Source organism: Chinchilla lanigera, unplaced genomic scaffold (genome assembly GCF_000276665.1).
Source record: "Chinchilla lanigera isolate Chin_1 unplaced genomic scaffold, ChiLan1.0 scaffold00032, whole genome shotgun sequence".
In the NCBI taxonomy this organism is placed as follows: Eukaryota; Metazoa; Chordata; class Mammalia; order Rodentia; family Chinchillidae; genus Chinchilla; species Chinchilla lanigera.
In genome coordinates, this window is record NW_004955433.1 from 14,431,619 (window position 1) to 14,448,921 (window position 17,303).

At 37.8% G+C, this 17,303-nt stretch overlaps 1 protein-coding gene across 1 annotated transcript in view; it reads left to right on the top strand.

The window, feature by feature from the left end:
• Positions 1-17,303, top strand: part of Nup93 (nucleoporin 93kDa) — a 125,214-nt gene that overhangs the window by 23,540 nt on the left and 84,371 nt on the right. The window contains exon 3 of the mRNA XM_005388358.2: positions 11,045-11,162. Coding sequence (XP_005388415.1) covers positions 11,045-11,162 — 118 coding nt within the window. The remainder of the gene's footprint in view (positions 1-11,044; positions 11,163-17,303) is intronic.

Here is a 17,303-nt window from a genome sequence, read left to right on the forward strand (position 1 = left end):
GGCATGTGAACTAACTAGCAGGTGTTCTAGCCTTGAGTATACTTGGTTTTTTTTTGGTACTGGGAATCAAACTCAGGACCTTATGCTTGCCAGGCAGGCACTTGTGCCACTGAGCTATATCCCCGGCCCTGGTGTGCTAACCTTGAGTCAAGTCTCCGGAGCTGCAAAAAAAAAAAACAACCAAACAAAAACAAAAAATCCTTTTGTACTTCAAAAACTCTTTTATACTATCAAGAAAAGCAAAATAACATGCTACTATGGTGGTGCTTGATCTCAGTGCTCTGGAGGCTGAGGTAGGAGGTTCCTGAGTTCAAGGCCAGCCTGGGCTATATAATGAATTCAAGTTAACCTGAACTAAATAGCAAGATACTGTGTCCCCAAAATAAAAACAAACCAAAAGACAAACAAAAACAAAAAACACCAAAAACCAACAATAACAGCAACAGAATCCCACAGAATGGGAAAAAAATTTGTAAATTATGTATCTAAGGGACTTGTGTTTAGAACATATTTTAAAAAACTCAACTCTTAGAATTTAGTAATAAAAAAGGCAATGTAATTTAAAAATAAAGGAAAGGTTTTTGTTTAATAAGCAAGTGAGAAATGCTGAGTGTCATTTGCCATCAGGGAACTGCAAGTCAAAAACACAAGGAAGACACTATATCATACCACCAGGATAGTTGTACTCAAAGCAACGTATAATAAGTGTCGATAAGGATATGGAAGAAATCGAAACCCTCGTACACTGTGTTAGCCAGCTTTCTGTCATGGTAACAAAACACCTGAGACAACTCAATGTAAAGAAGTAAAGATTTTTTCCCCTTACAATTTCAGAGGTTCCACTTTGTGCTCATTTGGTTCCATTGCTTCTGGGCCTGTGGCAACATAACAGAAAGATCATGGCAGAGGAAGGCTACTTCCTCCTGACAACTGGAGGCAGAGAGCAAGAACCAGAGTGAAAGGGGCCACAGAGAAAATATACCCTAAAAAGCCACTCCTCCTCGTGACCTGATCCCTTCAATTAGGCTGCACCTTCCCATAGGCACATTGAACCATTTAATTTACATGATGAAGTTAGAGCCCCATGTTCCAGTCCTTCCTCAAAGCCCCATCAGCTGGCAACCAAGTTTTCCACATAGTAGGCCTTTCGGGGACATTTTGGACCCCAACTGTAACATACATTGTTGGTGGGAATGCAAAATGCTTCAGCTCTTTTGGAAGATCTTTCACCAGGTCCTCAAAGGAGTAAATATAGTTACTATATGATCTAACAATTCCATTTCTAGGCCTGTACCTAAGAGAGGAAAATATTTGTCCACACAAAGACTTGTATGTGAATGTTTATGGCAGCATTTAAAAAAAAAATTATTTTAAAGAGAAACCAATAAAAATGATACAGAATTTCAAAACATGATAGTAGATTAACAGTGGTTAATATATTGCATACTGTTATCTTCAAAGTAGTTGCTCATTACAAAATATAGGCATGAAAAATTAATCAAACAATATAAGCACCAACTGTTCTTTTTAGTGAACTAATAGAAATTAGTAGTATAACTGTCTTAGCTATCTTGTGTGTATATATCTATACATACATATGTATATATATTTTTTTCTCCTTTCCCCTTACTTCTTTTCTCCTTTCCACAGTCCTCATTGTTCTTTCCTTTTGAGCAGTTTCTTCCCCTTTCACAATCTCTATTGTATGTTTTGGATCTTGTTTATTCTTTTAGTTTCTTACACTAGGGAGACAATAAGATGTTTACACACGTGACTCTGATTTATTTCATTTATGAGTATGGTCTCAAATTGCATCCATTTACTTATAAAAGCCTTGAGTTTATCCTTCTTTGTGGCTGAGTAGTATCCATTATATAAAAATACTACATTTTTTTATGTGGTGTTTTCTGTTCCTCGGTTGATGGGCATTTGGGTTGTTTCCAAGATTTAGCTATGATAAATTGTGCTGCTATAAACATGGGTGCACATATATCACTGTGGTATGATGTTTTCAGTTCTTCTGGGAAAATACCCAGAAGGGGACTAGCTGGGTTGAATGAGTCCTCTAATCCTAGTTTTTTGAGGATTCTCCCCACTGATTTCCATAGTGGTTGTACCAGTCTATACTCCCATCAACAATGGAGAAGGGTTCTTTTTTCCCCACAACCCCACCAGCATTTATTAGCTGATTTCTTGATGATAGCCATTCTTTCTGGGGTGAGATGGAATCTCAGTGTTGTTTTAATTTACATTTTTCAAATGACCAATGATGTTGAACATTTTTTCATATATTTATTTGCCATTTATATTTCTTCATCTGAGAAGGGAGTATTCATCTCAGATGCCCATTTTTGGATTATCTTTGAATTTGGGGGGCTTGGTTTTTTGAAGTTCTTTATATAGATGTAAGTCCTTTGTGTGAGGAACAGGCTAAAACTTTTTCCCACTCTGAGTTTTCTTTTTAATCTGTTGGTGATTTCTTTTGATTTACAAAAACTTTTTAATAGGATGAGATCCCAGTTGTTGATTCTTTGAAGTACATCCCATGCAGTTTGGGTTTTGTTCATGAGCTCTCTGCCTACCTCTATGTCTTCAAGATTTCTACCTACTTTGTCTTCTAGTAGCTTTAGTGTTTCTGTTTTAATAATATTAAGATCTTAGATCCAGCCAGGTGTGGTGGTGCACACCTGTAATCCCAGCACTCAGGAGGCCAAGGCAGAGGGTGGTTTCGAGTTTGAGACCTGGGCTACAAAGTGAACTCAAGGCCAGCCTGAACTGCATAGCAAGACCCTGTCTCAAAAAGACTCCCCCCTCCAAAAAAAAAAAAAAAAGATTTTAGATCCTGCCTGGGATATAGCTCAGTGGTACAAGTGCCTGCTTGGGAAGCACAAGGTCTTGAGTTCAATTCCCAGTACCTCCCCCTGCCCCAAAAAGGATCTTAGATCCATTTTAACTTTAGTTTAGTGCATGGGATAGACATGGGTCTAGTTTTAGACTTTGGCATGTGGAAAGCCAGTTTTCCCAGCACCATTTATTAAAGAAGCTATCTTTCTTCCAGTAAACATGTTTGGCACGTTTGTCAAAGATAAGGTGGCTGTGTGTGTTCAGGGATGCATCTGCATCTTTTAATCTGTTCCACTGATCCTCAAGTCTGTTTTTTTTCCAGTTCCATGCTGATTTTATCACAATAGCTTTGTAGCATAATTTCAAGTCAGGGATTGTGATGCCTCCTGCATGGCAGCATTTTTTTATAATAGCCAAAAACTAGAAATACCGCAAATGTCCATCTAACTGATGAATTTGTGCATAATATGTGTCATAGCTATATGATGGACTACTACTTGGCCATACAAAAGAATGAAGTTCTAATACATATTCTAACATGGGTAAACTTTGAAAGTACTATGCTAAGTGAAAGAAGTCAATCACAAAAGACTACATATTGTATAATAGTATTTACGGGCTGTATCCAGAATAGGCAAATCTAGAGAGATGGAGGAGGGTAGATAGTAATTTCCAGAAGCTGGTGTGAGTGGATGTGGGGAAGTGACTGCTGATGGGTAGTTTTCCTTTTGGAGGTGAAAAAAATGCTCTAGAATTGTGGTGATGGCTGCGTAACTGCAGTTATACTAAACTATTGACTTACCTACTTTAAATGGTGAATTATATAGTATGTGAATTATATCTTGAGCTTTTTAAAAAAGCAGGCGATACAAATATATATTACACTTACATGTTTGCTGATTAAAAAAGGGAAAGTACTTTAAAAGTACCCAAGGTTTGTTTTTAATCAGTTGTAGTAAGACACACAGACAGGGAAGTGACTATCATGAAGCAGTGGGGTTTACTCACAGAGCCCTAGAAACAGGTGACACAGTATACCTCACAGTGCCAGGCGGGGACGGCCTGGGATTGATCCAGAGGGGTGCTGATCGTAATCTTGAGAGACACAACCCAGAATGCCGTAATCCTGCTGAAATCTTCAAAGCCAAAATCCTGAAAACTGCCATTCCTATGGGGAAGGCATCTATATAAAGGATAGAAAGCCAGATTCTGCAGAAGAGATTGGCTGTGTGATATGACAACAATGAAAACGTCAGTTTAAAAATGCATAATTTGTCTACTGATTGGCATTACTTCTAGCTGATGAAATTCCAGGAGCTTTTAATAAATTAAAGCTATCTGGGCCGGGGATATAGCTCAGTGGCATAAGTGCTTGCCTGGCAAGCCTGAGGTCATGAGTTCGATTCCTGGTACCCCCCCAAAAAAAGCTATCCATGTTTGCTGAAAAAGTCAGTAGTTACTGATTATTTCGGAAATAATTATATGCATGGTAGCATAAGAGCATGTTTCTGCAGTCGTGCTGCCTGCCGTTCAGTAACCACTATTGTTTCTGCCAAACTTGTGGTCTATACCTGCGTGTGTGCAGAGTAGATTCATTGCTGTGTACTTAAAACAGCATAGCGTGCCACAGAGCACGGGAAGACGTACCTGGGAGTGCTTGTGTCAGTGTGTATCAGATCACAGAAGAATTTCAAAGAGTACCATGCAGAAAATGAATGCAAATGAATTCTTTAAAGAGAGCCATGCCCTAAAAGAAAAAGAGCAGCTACTGGTATCTGTCGTGATGCAAGACTTCAAAATATAATGATCAAGGAAATTGGCTGGCTGTTACAGACTACCTCCATGTAATTTCCCGTAGCCTGTCCCTGCAACGTACATTTTCACATGTTTACATTTTAGTTTCTTTTCTTTCTTTCTTCTTCTTTCCTTCCTTCCTTCCAGCCAACCACCCTTCCTTCCTTCCTTCCTTCCTTCCTTGCTTCCTCCCTTCTTTCGTGTGTGGGGTACTGGGAATCAAACTCAGGACCCTGTGCTTGCCAAGCAGGCACTTGTGGCGCTAAGCTATCTCCCTGGCCCTAGTTTATTTTCTTTTAGCTCCCTAACCCCACTATTTTAACTTTGTCAGTTTACTAGGATATCTATTTTCACAACTTTTCCAATATCAGGTATAAATTATGTAAGGACTTTTAGAGAATTCTCATTTGTTTCTTTCTTTTTTTTTTTTTTGACAAACTTGACTTCAAACCAAATGCATTATCACAGTATTGACTGTTTAAGCATTGAACACATACATAAAAACATTAAAACTTCCTCAGTAAATGAATGGATGTCCTTTTTGTATGTCTGCATTTGTGAAGGATAGAATTATTTTTGGGGGGTTAGGTGTTTTGCTCTGTGCTGGGGATTAAACCCAGGGCCTTGTGCTTCTTAGGCAAGTGCTCCGCCATTGTGCTGCAATCCCAACCTTTTATTGCAGATTTTGATCAACTTCTTAATAGGCTTAAGGTGTTCCTCATGGTGTTTCAGATGACTGTGTTAAAAACCTGGGTGTACACAAATACAAAACATCATAATATACTTTTTTTTCTTTTTTGTTTTTTGGAGATCAGATGAAATCAGGTACATTCAGGGTGGTGTGGCTATAGACTTGGTTTTTTGAGACAGTCTTGCCATGTAGTTCAGGTTGACCCTGAACTCATTATGATCTTCCTGCCTCAGCCTCCTGAGTGTTAGGATTATAGGCATGCACCACAACACCCAGCAAAAATATGCTTTTATACATTTTGTTTCTTGATCTATTTCTTTATGAATATGGTTTTGTTTTCTCACAACAGTTACACTCTTGTGACATGATTGTCATTAGTATACGTTTATGCTTCAAAAATATGTTAACATCCTGTTTCATTGTGTAATGTGGCCTATGAAGTGTTATGTCATGTTTTTTTCCAATAAGTCCTCCTTTAAAAACACAAATAGCTGGGCGTGGTGGCGCACACCTGTAATCCCAGCACTTGGGAGGCTGAGGCAGGAGGATCATTGTGAGTTCAAGACTAGCCTGGGCTACAAAGTGAGCTCAAGGCCAGCCTGAACTGTGTAGCGAGACCCTGTCTCAAAAATACAAAACAAAAAAAAATAAATGTGTTTAAACAATTTTTAAAGTTATTTTTTCTAAAATTGTACTTTTAGAATTTTGATGCTTTTGGAGTTTAGACTTAAGTGATTTTGTTCTGGGATTTCATCATTTGGAATTATGGGCACACGAGATTGTGTTTCTTGGGGTTATGGCCCACAGCCAGTCATGAAGCAGAGGGAGTGAGGGAAAATGAGAGCAGGAGCCTCATTGTGATTTCTGCAGGAAGGCAAGGCAGCTTGAACATGCTTAGGATTTGCTCTTTTTACATAACGTCTAGAGAAGTTACTCAGGTGGAGCTGTGTCTAGCTGTCTGGTACCTGGTTTAGGGAGTACTAGGACATAGTAGCCGAGTGTGAGAATCTAATAAAGGAGGTAGTGGGATATGGTCTCTGAATTGATTGGTTTGCATATGAAAGATGGATTGCTGCAGAATGGTTTGCTATCTCTAGGAATTAGCTGCCCTGGGAGGAACAGTCCCTTTAGGTATCACCAGGGCCCCACAGGCAAAGCATCAGTTGCAAAAATAGGCATTATTAGTGTAGAATATAAAAAAACAAGAGGTTACCTGTGGAAAACAGAAGGGGTAGGTGAAGAAAACAGAGGCCTTTTAAAATAGATTTGACTTTAGAACTCATATTTGAAAACCAAATGAAAAATTCCTAAAATTGAAAATAAAACAAATTAATATAGATGCATATTCAGTTGGTGACATAACTACAATGGAGAGGAACATACCAAGTAACATTTTAATCTGTCTTCAGTAACTGTATTGCTGGTGAAGAGTTGTACTGCTATTCGGAAACAGTTGTGTGTATAGTGTAGGATAAAAGGCATCAGTAATTACTGTGGTGAGACTTTTGGAAAAAAGGAGATACATGTACAAATAGAAAATCTATGAGGTTAACCTGAAACCCTGTCAGATTTTTTGGTGTTGTTTTAATAGGGATTGAACCCAGGATCTTCATACTGAACTATATCTCCAGCCCTTTTTATTTTTTATTTTGAGACAGGGTCTCACTAAGTTGTCCAGCTTGGGCTGCAATTTGTGATACTCCTGCATCAGCTTCCCTGTAGTGCTGAATACTTGTGCTCTTAATTTGAATTGGATGTATCATTATAATTCATGATTTATCTTAAGAAACTGAAGACTACAGAGATCCATTTCTAGCACTGGCTATTGGAAAGGCATAGAGAGAATGTAGTCACCTAGTTGTCTCTAAAGCCTATTGCTTAATAAAGGCAACTAAGGCACTTTGGAGAGTTGGCCAATTTCAGGTCTGAGGCAGGAGGTCATCAAATGAACATGAAAATCCTCTGATATGAGGTAGCAAAAAAGTCAGTTATTAAAAGCCCACTAGTCATCTCAAATAAACTCAGAAGCCTTCAGGGGCTTGGAGCATAGCTCAGTGGTTGAGTGTGCATGCAGCCTTGCATTTGGAATCCAGCACTATGTACCAGAAAGAAGCAAATTCCTCAGAACCAATTTGAAGAGGCCTTTGTTGGCTAGAGATGAGATGATTTCAGCATCAATAAGGATAGTACCTGCATTGGATTGAAACACATGAAATTATGAGGTCATAATGACACCAAAACAACCTCTCCAGTCCCCTTTGAAGGGTGCTAGGGAACCAGCTCATTATTCAGGGTAATCACATAGTTGATGAAAGAAAGGAGTTTCTTTGAATTGAAGTATTCTCTTAAATGGAGATGAATATCATGCTTTTAGAGCTCCTAAGGAATTAGATTAAGTAATGGTCATCAGAGGCTGCAAACATTGCTAATAGAGATAACCAGGCACATACAACTCATGATGAAGTATGAAGTAATCTAACCAAGAAAATAGTGGCATCTGAATTTGATCATACCTTCAGAACTTACATTGAATTTGCAGGAAATATAGAGGACAGAGGAACAAGTTCAGTGGTACCATGGTGGTTTAATCTGGAGACTGCCTCTTCGCTACCCTGAGTGTAATCTATGTATCAATAACATTAAACTTCTTAGAAATGAAGAACCTCACACTCTAACCAAGACATGTTGAATCAGAATCTCCATTTTAACAAGTTTCCCAGTTAGATTCTCGTGCCTGTTTAAGTTTGAGTAACACTACAGGACAAATAATCCAGAATCTTCAACAAAGAAATTGGAAGGGGAAAAAAATGAGTTGGAGGGGCAGTCTGTAGATAAAGATTGAAGAAATATATCTGTCTTTCATAAGTAGGGACCTTATTTGGAACTTAGACGCAAGTTAAAATTATGAAGTAATTGAGGAATACTTTGTATTTCCAAAATAATCTGAATGATAGAGGAAAATATATAGAAACAGGATTGATTGTGACATGAGAATTATTGAAACTGGGTAATGGCTACAAGGAGTTTACTATTTTTTTCTTAAATTTTTTTCTTTAACAGTTAAAAAAGGAAGGCCACAGGGATATATACAATCAAAAAGACATACAATAACAAGTGTTGGCAAGGATGTGCAAAAAACCAGAACCCTTGTACATTACTTGTGGGAATGTAAAGTGGTGCGCTGCTTTGGTACATAGTCTGGCAATTCCTTAAAAGATTAAAAACAGTTGCCATTTGACCAGTTGTACCCCTGGGAAAATACCCAAGAGAATTTAAACCATAAATCACACAAAAACTTGTACATAAATGTTCATAGCATTTTTCGTAATAATCAAAAAATGGAAAGAACCCAAATGTCCATCAACTTTGAATGTACATACAAAATGAGATATGTCTGTACAATACAATGCTATTTGGCAATACAAAAGAATGAAGTACTAAAACATAATCCAGTATAGATGAACTTTGAAACATTGTGCTAAGTAAAAGATACCAAATACTACATATTGAATTACTGCATTTATGTACAATGTCCAGAATAGACAAATTACAGAAACAGATTAGTGACTGGGGCAGGGTGAAGGGTGGGGGCAGTGGCACCCCTCAAGGATAGGAGTTGGGGGTAATAAGAACATTCTAAAGTTGATGTGGTGGTGGCTGTATAACTGTAAATATGCTGACATCACTGAATGGTACACTTTAAATGATGAGTTGTAGATATTGAATTAACATCTTAGTGAAGCTGTTATAAAAGAGGGAAGATGTTACGCTAATATCTGTGCTCTAAGGCATCACTCGAGTAATCAGAATGATTGGGAGAAAAGTGGCATAGGTGTTTCTAATGTGCAGTCAGAGTTGAGATCCATTGTATTAGAAGGGTGACTGAACAATTGTTAGGACAAACAAAATTGTCCATCTGTTATGGTAGCTGGAGTGGCATCATAGTTGACCTAAAAAAGTATCTACAGAGAGGAACCCTTTGGGTAAATATAATCTGTTGCTGCAATATTTATTAGAATAGAACAAATATGGGAAATCCTTTCTCTTGTATGTATTAGTTCAAAATTGAAAATCTTGGATTATATATCACAGGTGTTACATATACTGCCAAATGCTCTAGCTTCAAAGTTATTAAAAGTGAGCATATACTTCGTGAACAAGGTATTTTGGTACTAAAAGGTAATCCCAAACAGCAACCTAAAATACTAGTCTGTTTCTCCAAGTTTCTTCCTGGAAGTGTTCTAGTTATTAATGAGAATCTGTTGTTATTTTAAAACTCATTCATTGTTGTGTTGCCAGAATGAGCAGAGATAAACGTGGTTGTATTATTTCCATTTCTCTTTAAAAACATTTACTGGTCTGTCTTGGTTACTTTTCTCTCGTTGGTGAGTCAAAATACCCAATGTCCAAAATGAAGGAAGGAAAGGTTTATTTGGCTTACAGTTTGTGGAGGCTTTAGTCCATACCTGGCTGGCTCCGAGGCAGAAGATAACAAAGCAACAAGAGCAAAGTGGGGAATGGCAGCGGAACAGCAAACAGCCAGAGCAAAAGGGGAGGAATGGAGGCAAGCAGCCTCTTCCCCTCCCTTACATTGTAAACAGGCTACCGCCACCTAAGAGGCATGTAGCTCTCACATAATCTCCATGCCCTCTTCTTCCACAGGCTCAGGATGAGTCACTTAGCCAAACCTGTAGACTCCCCAAGTTGACACAATGTATCAACCATAATACTGTCAGGTGACAGTTTTCTATATTGTTGGTGTAGGCAGCAGAGATAGAACATACAGAGGTACTGGAATAGTGTTTGACTTTTGAAGAGAAACCATGGAGAACTTGAGTTCTGATTTGATTGCCCTTGAATAAATTGACTGCCGAGGACTTTTAGTTCCTTCAGCCAGTGAACGAAGTATGGACTAGCTTACTCGTAAAGCTTCTAAAATTTGTGGTTCACTGTGTCTGTTTTTTCAGAGGCTATAGGTGTAGATGGGGATTGTTTGGGTTCTAGGGAGGCTTATGCAGGAGGATTGCAAATTTAAGACCAACCTGGGCAACTTAGCATAACCATATCTCAAAATAAAAAACAAGAAGAAAGCTGGGGATCTAGCTCAGCATTTGCCTAGCATTTGTGAGGCCATGGGTTCAATACTCAGTATCTCCATCCCCCCCCCCAACCCCCAAAAAAGAGTGTGTTCTAGAGCTAAATGACCTATCTCTCCCACTTCTTGGTTCTCTAACTTTCAAATTGTTTAACCTTTTTCCATCTTAGTTCTCGCATCTATAAAATGAAGCTGAATAATTGCATCCACCTCATAGTATTCTTTAAGGTATTTGGACAGCCCAATCTTTGGTGCTGGTATTTCACTGCAGATGAGGTGCTCTTTCTTTTTTTTTTGGTTTTTCTCCGGTACCGGGAACTGAACTCACGACCTTGCACTTGCCAGGCAGGCGCTTTTGCCGCTGAGCTAAATCCCCAGCCCCGAGGTGCTCTTTCTAATTCAGGTGTGATCAGAACTCAGGTCTCTCTTACTGCCAAATGCAGTGTTGTATCTGTTATACCAGGTAATAGATCTTTATAGGGAAATATAAAACAGCCACATAAAATTGTCCGGACAGTAGGAAGTTTTGAATAAAAAACACTTTGTAATTTTTTATGAAGCATATTAGATGTCCTACTCCTGCTTTTTCCTCTTTGTCTCCCTGCCCTGCCCCCATGTAGGTCAGTTCTCCTTGGATCTCGAGGACTTGACATATCCCACATCTCCCAGCGACTGGAGAGTCTGAGCGCAGCAACCACCTTTGAACCTCTCGAGCCTGTGAAGGACACAGACATTCAGGTAAGGGCCGCCCATGCATGTGGAACTCTGAGTGTGTAACCCAGGCTGAGGGCCGTGGCCCTTTGTTCACATCGGATTTAAGAATTCTAATTTTCTTTGTTCATTTTCTTCTTCCCCAGATATTTAAAGAATGAGAGACTCAGCTTTGGAGGTAGAGTGGGGAATATGGGGTTATTTTGACAGTGCTCTGTGTGGCTAAGTGTAAGAAAGTGATTCCACTCTGCCCTCTTTAGATAATCTTAATTATGAGAACAGATTTCTCTTCCTTCTTTGGGCTTAATCCAAGCACAGAGACATTAGTTGTAGGTTGCTCTTGCTTTCTTTACTAGGTTGCAAATAATTCTACTATTTATCTTTCACATTTCTTTTCTACATCTTGCTTGTATTCATTGGCAAAGAGCTGGGGAAAACTTTGAGCACTATTTACTGAAACCTATTCAGTGACTTCCAGAAAATATTTGGCTGCGTTAGTGGCACCAGGAAATGAAATAGTCTAATAGAGCACTCCAGTCTCATTTACCCAAATATGCCACCAACAATTGATGGCTCTTTTAATCTAATCAGAAACTGATGTAAAATTGTTAAAGAAAAACCTTGTGGTCCATTTAGTTTGGAGGAATTGGAACAGTGTATTTGCATTAGAGTGAAGGGACAGTAGAACAGTATTTTTATCGTGGATTTACCTTAACCTTTTTTTTTGAGATGAACTCTTCGTTGTGTTGCCCAGGCTGACCTTAAACTCCTAGGCTAAAATGATCCTCCTATGTTAGCTTCCTGAATAGTCAGGACTATAGGTGTGCACCACTCTGCCTGATTTGATTTACTCCTGAAATGAACAGGTCCCAGGTTCTGTACAGGCAAACCCTAATAGAAACGGGTAATAATTGCATTGTTCTTTGGCCTCAGTTTGAGTTAATGCTCTACCCTACTACCCTTTCCAAGAGCCATTTTAATCCATCTGCTGAGTTTATTTGGAAATCTAATTTGAGTTGAATGACTGTAAATGTTCATAATTTTTCGAGTTATTGATATTCTCCTGAGTTATATTTGCCTGTCAATTTATAGGTGTCTTCTCCTTTCTATATAATCTTAAAATGGCATATATACTTAAACATTTTCAGTCAGCTTTCTCCCACCCAGCACAACTGCTTTATGCTCTGTAAACAAGTAGTTATAACAGATGATATGGGGTGAATGAGACAGAGCTTAAACAATTCGAAAGATCTATATATATTATATTTTGGGAGCAAACCTAATAGTGTGAAAAGAAATGGCACTGGCTGAAATATTGTTTGGTTGCTTGATTATTTTTAATGTTGAAAATTTCAAAGAAGTTGTTTATTTGAAAAACTAACTGCTTTTAAAATTTTCTTTGGCATTTCTGGAATACTTATTTGGAACACTCAGTAACATTCAGTAATGTACTTTGTACATCAGTAACATTTAGTAATGTATTTTGTGCACTTATATTGATGTAGTATCGCATTTTTTAACCTTGAGGTATTGACAGATTTATAAATACTTTGAGTGGTAATGATCGTGTCTTCTAACCTGCTTAATTCAAGAACACCATCTTCAACACCCGCATTAGATGGTTTCCCAGCAATGCGTGCTCATCACATCAAAGAGAATTTCTTAATTTGGAATGAGCGTGGCTGTGAGTTTTGGGCCTGTATGGGAAATTTTTGAACTTTTGAAAGTAAAGAAAGATCTTTCCATTTCAGAATTTCACCTCTCACTTAGACTTTCTAGAATAGCTTCAAAAATACAAAATGGTCAGGCCAAGGTAACTTTTCATTAGTTGGGAATTTATCATCTAGACCTGAAGTAGTTTTGAAATAAGTTCTCTGTACTTCATCTTCTTGCTAGCAAAGACTTAAAACAAGGAGAACATAGCTTAGGTCTAAAAGGCTGTGGCTTTGGCCTGATCTGTTGGGACTCAAATCTGTCAGTAGGGATTGGAGGCTTTAAATTGTTGACCTATACTTAAACTTCATACAACATCTGGTAGTATTATGTCCTTGTCTGACTTGTATACTTAGTTAAGTGTAAATACTGAGTCAGTTCATACCCTTGGCATTAAGTGGTCTCCTTTAAATATTCTTGTAATGTGTTGATTATCCAAGAGTAAAATAGGAAATTTTCAGTTGTTTATTTTTAGAAAAGCCCAAAATCTTTATTTTTATTTTAAAGAGTAAAAGAAGGATAACATAATAATGGGGGGGGGTTTACCAAATTACAGACAAAGTGGTAGGAAATTATTAATGGTTATTGTTTTACATATTGTTATCTACAAGATAGTTTCTCTGGAAAACAAATAGACAAATAATAGTGAGTTACAGACAAAAAGAGGTAGGAAGAAAAGTCCGATATCTGATTGTTATTTTTTCCCATTTATTTTAATAGCTTTATTGAGATAGAATTTATTTACTGTAAATGTGATGGTCTTCTCTATATGAGCTTTTGCTTTTCAACCAGTGTATTGTTTTGAAATGAGAACACGCCCTAATCCCATTTGCTAAATCTCAATCCGAGGAAAATTATTGTCAGTTTATAAGATCCTTAAAGTAGTGTTCATAAAAGAAGTGCTAATGCCCTTGGCAGATGTTCCCTGGGACTTTCTACTATTTGTCATTTGCATTACTTATAAGCTTGAAAAGTACTTTCTCAGGTGTAGATTGTCCTTTTCTCTTTGGTAAATATTGACTATATTTCCTTCACTTTCTAATGGGGCTTGAAATTAATATGGTTTTTTTGTTGCTGTTTTGTTTGTCATAATCCATGATTTTTTTTGTTTTTGTTTTTGTTTTGAGATAGAGGCTTGCTGTGTAGTTTAGGCTTTCTTTTAGGCCTCTGTGTAGCCCCGACTGACCTTGAGTGTATACAGTGATCTTCCTGCTTCTGTTTCCTCAGTGCTAAGCTTACAGGTATGTGCCACCATGCCTGGTGAATGATGGTGGCATGTGTTGAGAATGTATTTTTTAAAAAATTACTGTGGCCAGCAACAGTACATTTTAAAAAAATCCATAAAAATATACATGTGGATGATGCTACTGTAATTTTTAATATGGCTATTGAGTTTAGTTTTTAGAAATGATCATGAAGAAGACTGACAAATATGTATAATAGAGGTGAGGAGCCATGATGTAATAGAACACACTGCTAAAAAGACTGTACTGATCTTTTCAGAGTGATTTTGTACTTGGGTACAAGTCCTCTTAGATCTACTTGCTCACTTTTGTCTTTGGAGAAAAAATATTGAAGGCAGGTTGCACATGTTTATTGAGCTCTGAACAGACCTGATGTACCATGGTTGAAATGTATTATGTAATACTGAATTGTAAATTTACATAGTTTAGTTATGTTCTGGGCTTTTTCACTAGATTGCGTGTATATTTCAAGAAGGCTGGGCAGAAATAGCGTGAATCAGCCATAAAAATTGGAGCTGCAGTTTCCCAGCATTAAGCTATAATATTTCCAAATGGCATTAGGCCAAAGCAATAATATTATTGCTAAATTTACTATATTAAATCCCTGTCTATGCAGCAACAAATTACCACAAACTTGGTAGCCTAAAACAACTGAAATTGATTCTATCACAATTTCTGAGTCTAGAAATTTGAAATCAAGATATTGGGAGCATTATGTTTCCTCCACCAGCTCTAGGGAAGAATCCTGCATCTGTCAGCTTTTGGTGGCTTTAGGCATTCTCTGGCTTGTGGTAGCATAATTCCAGTCTCCTTCTTTGTCTTCACAGGTTCTTCCTTATGTCAGATCTCCCTTTCTTCTCTAAGGGAGGATTGGATTTAGTCATGGTCATTGGGTTTAGGGTCCATCCTCAGTCTAGGGTGATCTCATCTTGAGATCTTTAACTTAGTTGTGTTTGCAAAGACTCTTATTTTTATTTCCAAATAATAACATATATATAAGTAGAGGAACTTGGATGTGGTCATATCTTCTGGGGGAAAACATTGAACACACTACCCTTAAAAGTACAAGAAATTTCAAAACTGTAAATGATGAAACTTCTTCAAGTCTAACTCCATTTCACAGTCATATGAAGTATGGAGTATCTGGATAAGACATACACTGCTAATTGTGCCAGTGACTGCACATCCCAGCCAAGCATCTGATCTTAGCAATGTTCTCTTTTGGGTATTTAGAAAATGAGCCCGACTACTTGTATCTGATTCAAGAGTTCAGTACTAGTTACTCTCTCAGAACAAGTTGGCAAACATTTTGTAATGTGCTTGAGATAGATTTACTTACTTTGGAGATGGGGTCTTGCTGTGGTATCAAGGCTGGAATCAAACTCCTGGGCTCATCTGATTCTCCTGCCTCAAACTCCTGAGTAACTGAGACTATAGGCACATATTACCGTGCCCTATTCCTACTAGGGAGAGTTCTCTAGAGACCTTTTCAACAGAGATAGTCTGCTTTCTATAAAGTATTAAATATATCATTTTGGGGGTAAGTATAAGTAAGATTAAATAGTGTCATTTTCCTAAGGTAGGAAGAGCTGCTTTGTGTGTATTTTCTCTGCTTTTGCCAACCTTTGCTTTTTCTATTACACTCTTGGCCTTTGCTTATCCCCTTCCTGTAACTTGGAGTAGCCTCCATGAATGTCCATGTCCTAATTTCAGTCCAAGACTCTGGCTTAGATGGCACTTCTTACATAGTCTTCTCAAATCTTCCTTCCCCATGGCCTCCAAATATAATATATCTTCACTGCTTAGGAAAAGGGAACTTTTCTGAATGCTCTCTTACAAAGTTGAAAGAATTCTAGATTATGTTGGGCTTGTCTTAGGAGTAGCCAGTTTTAATATTAGATAAGTGAAAATGCAGCCCTTTCTACCAAAAAAAAAAAAAAAAAAAAACCTAAAAAACCCTATTTTGAAGATCTTAATAATCTGCTTAGCTATCTGAATGGACATCTGTCTTATATGAGTAAAGGGAAAAAGAAATCTTACACAGGGATAAAATAACCATAAAAAAAGTAGTCAAGAAAACAGCCGAGCGTGGTGGCGCACACCTGTAATCCCAGCACTTGGGAGGCTAAGGCAGGAGGACCCTTGTAAGTTCGAGATCAGCCTGGGCTACAAAGTGAGCTCAAGGCCAGCCTGAGCTGCATAGCAACACCCTGTCTCAAAAAGACAGAAAAAAAAAAAAAGAAAACTGATTTCTCACATGTAAGATTAATAATACAGTGGTAATTAACTTGTTAAAAAAACTTATTTTGGTTACTGCACTGTATCTGTAATAAAATATTCTTTATTTCCTTTATTTTTCTGTCCTTGGAAATGTGGAATATGTTCAAATCATGTTTAGTTTGTATTTTAAACAGCAAGAAAAAATTGAATGGCTTTGATAAGTGTATAAATGAATCAGTTGTGTTGTAACTTCTTATAACTTAATTTCTTTTCTTTTTTGGTCATTTTGAGACAGGGTATCACTATACAATTCAGGCTGGTCTTGAACTCAGTGATCCTCCTGCCACAGCCTCCCCAGTGCTGGGATTACAGATGTGCGCCACCACTCCTGGCCTTAAATTCTTACTCAAATCACTTAACTTTCACCATATAGTTCACCGTATTGCTGCCTTTGAACTTGCAGCAGTCCTCCTGCCTCAGCCTCCCAAGCTGGGATTATAGGGATGTGTGACTGCTCAACTTTTCTATCTTAAGAATTGAGATATGTGTTGTTGCCTAAATTTAGCCATATATAACAACAAAGAGGAAAAGTAGTTGTGTTGTTCACTAATTGTGTGTTTGTAGTCTTGGCAAGTCTTTTGTTTTTGTGTTTTGAGATAGGGTCTTGCTATGTAGTGCAGACTGGTCTTGAACTTAGCAGTAATCCTCCTGTCTCAGCCTCCCAAGTTCTGAGATTACAGGCCTGTCTCACCACACCTGGCCTAGCAAGTTGTTGTTTGGGAACAGGTTACCAAAATCTTGTGTCAGTTTGTTGGAAAGAGGGTCAGACTGGTCTAGAACGGTTATTGTGCTAATAGTATCTCTTTAGCAATATTACCAGGTAGATATTAATATTAAGGAAAAAGTACAATAAACTTTCCTAGTTTAAGTCAGTTGAGGGGAAGTGCAGTCTGAAAGGATAGCTTAATTCTAGGACTACTTTTTTAAAAAT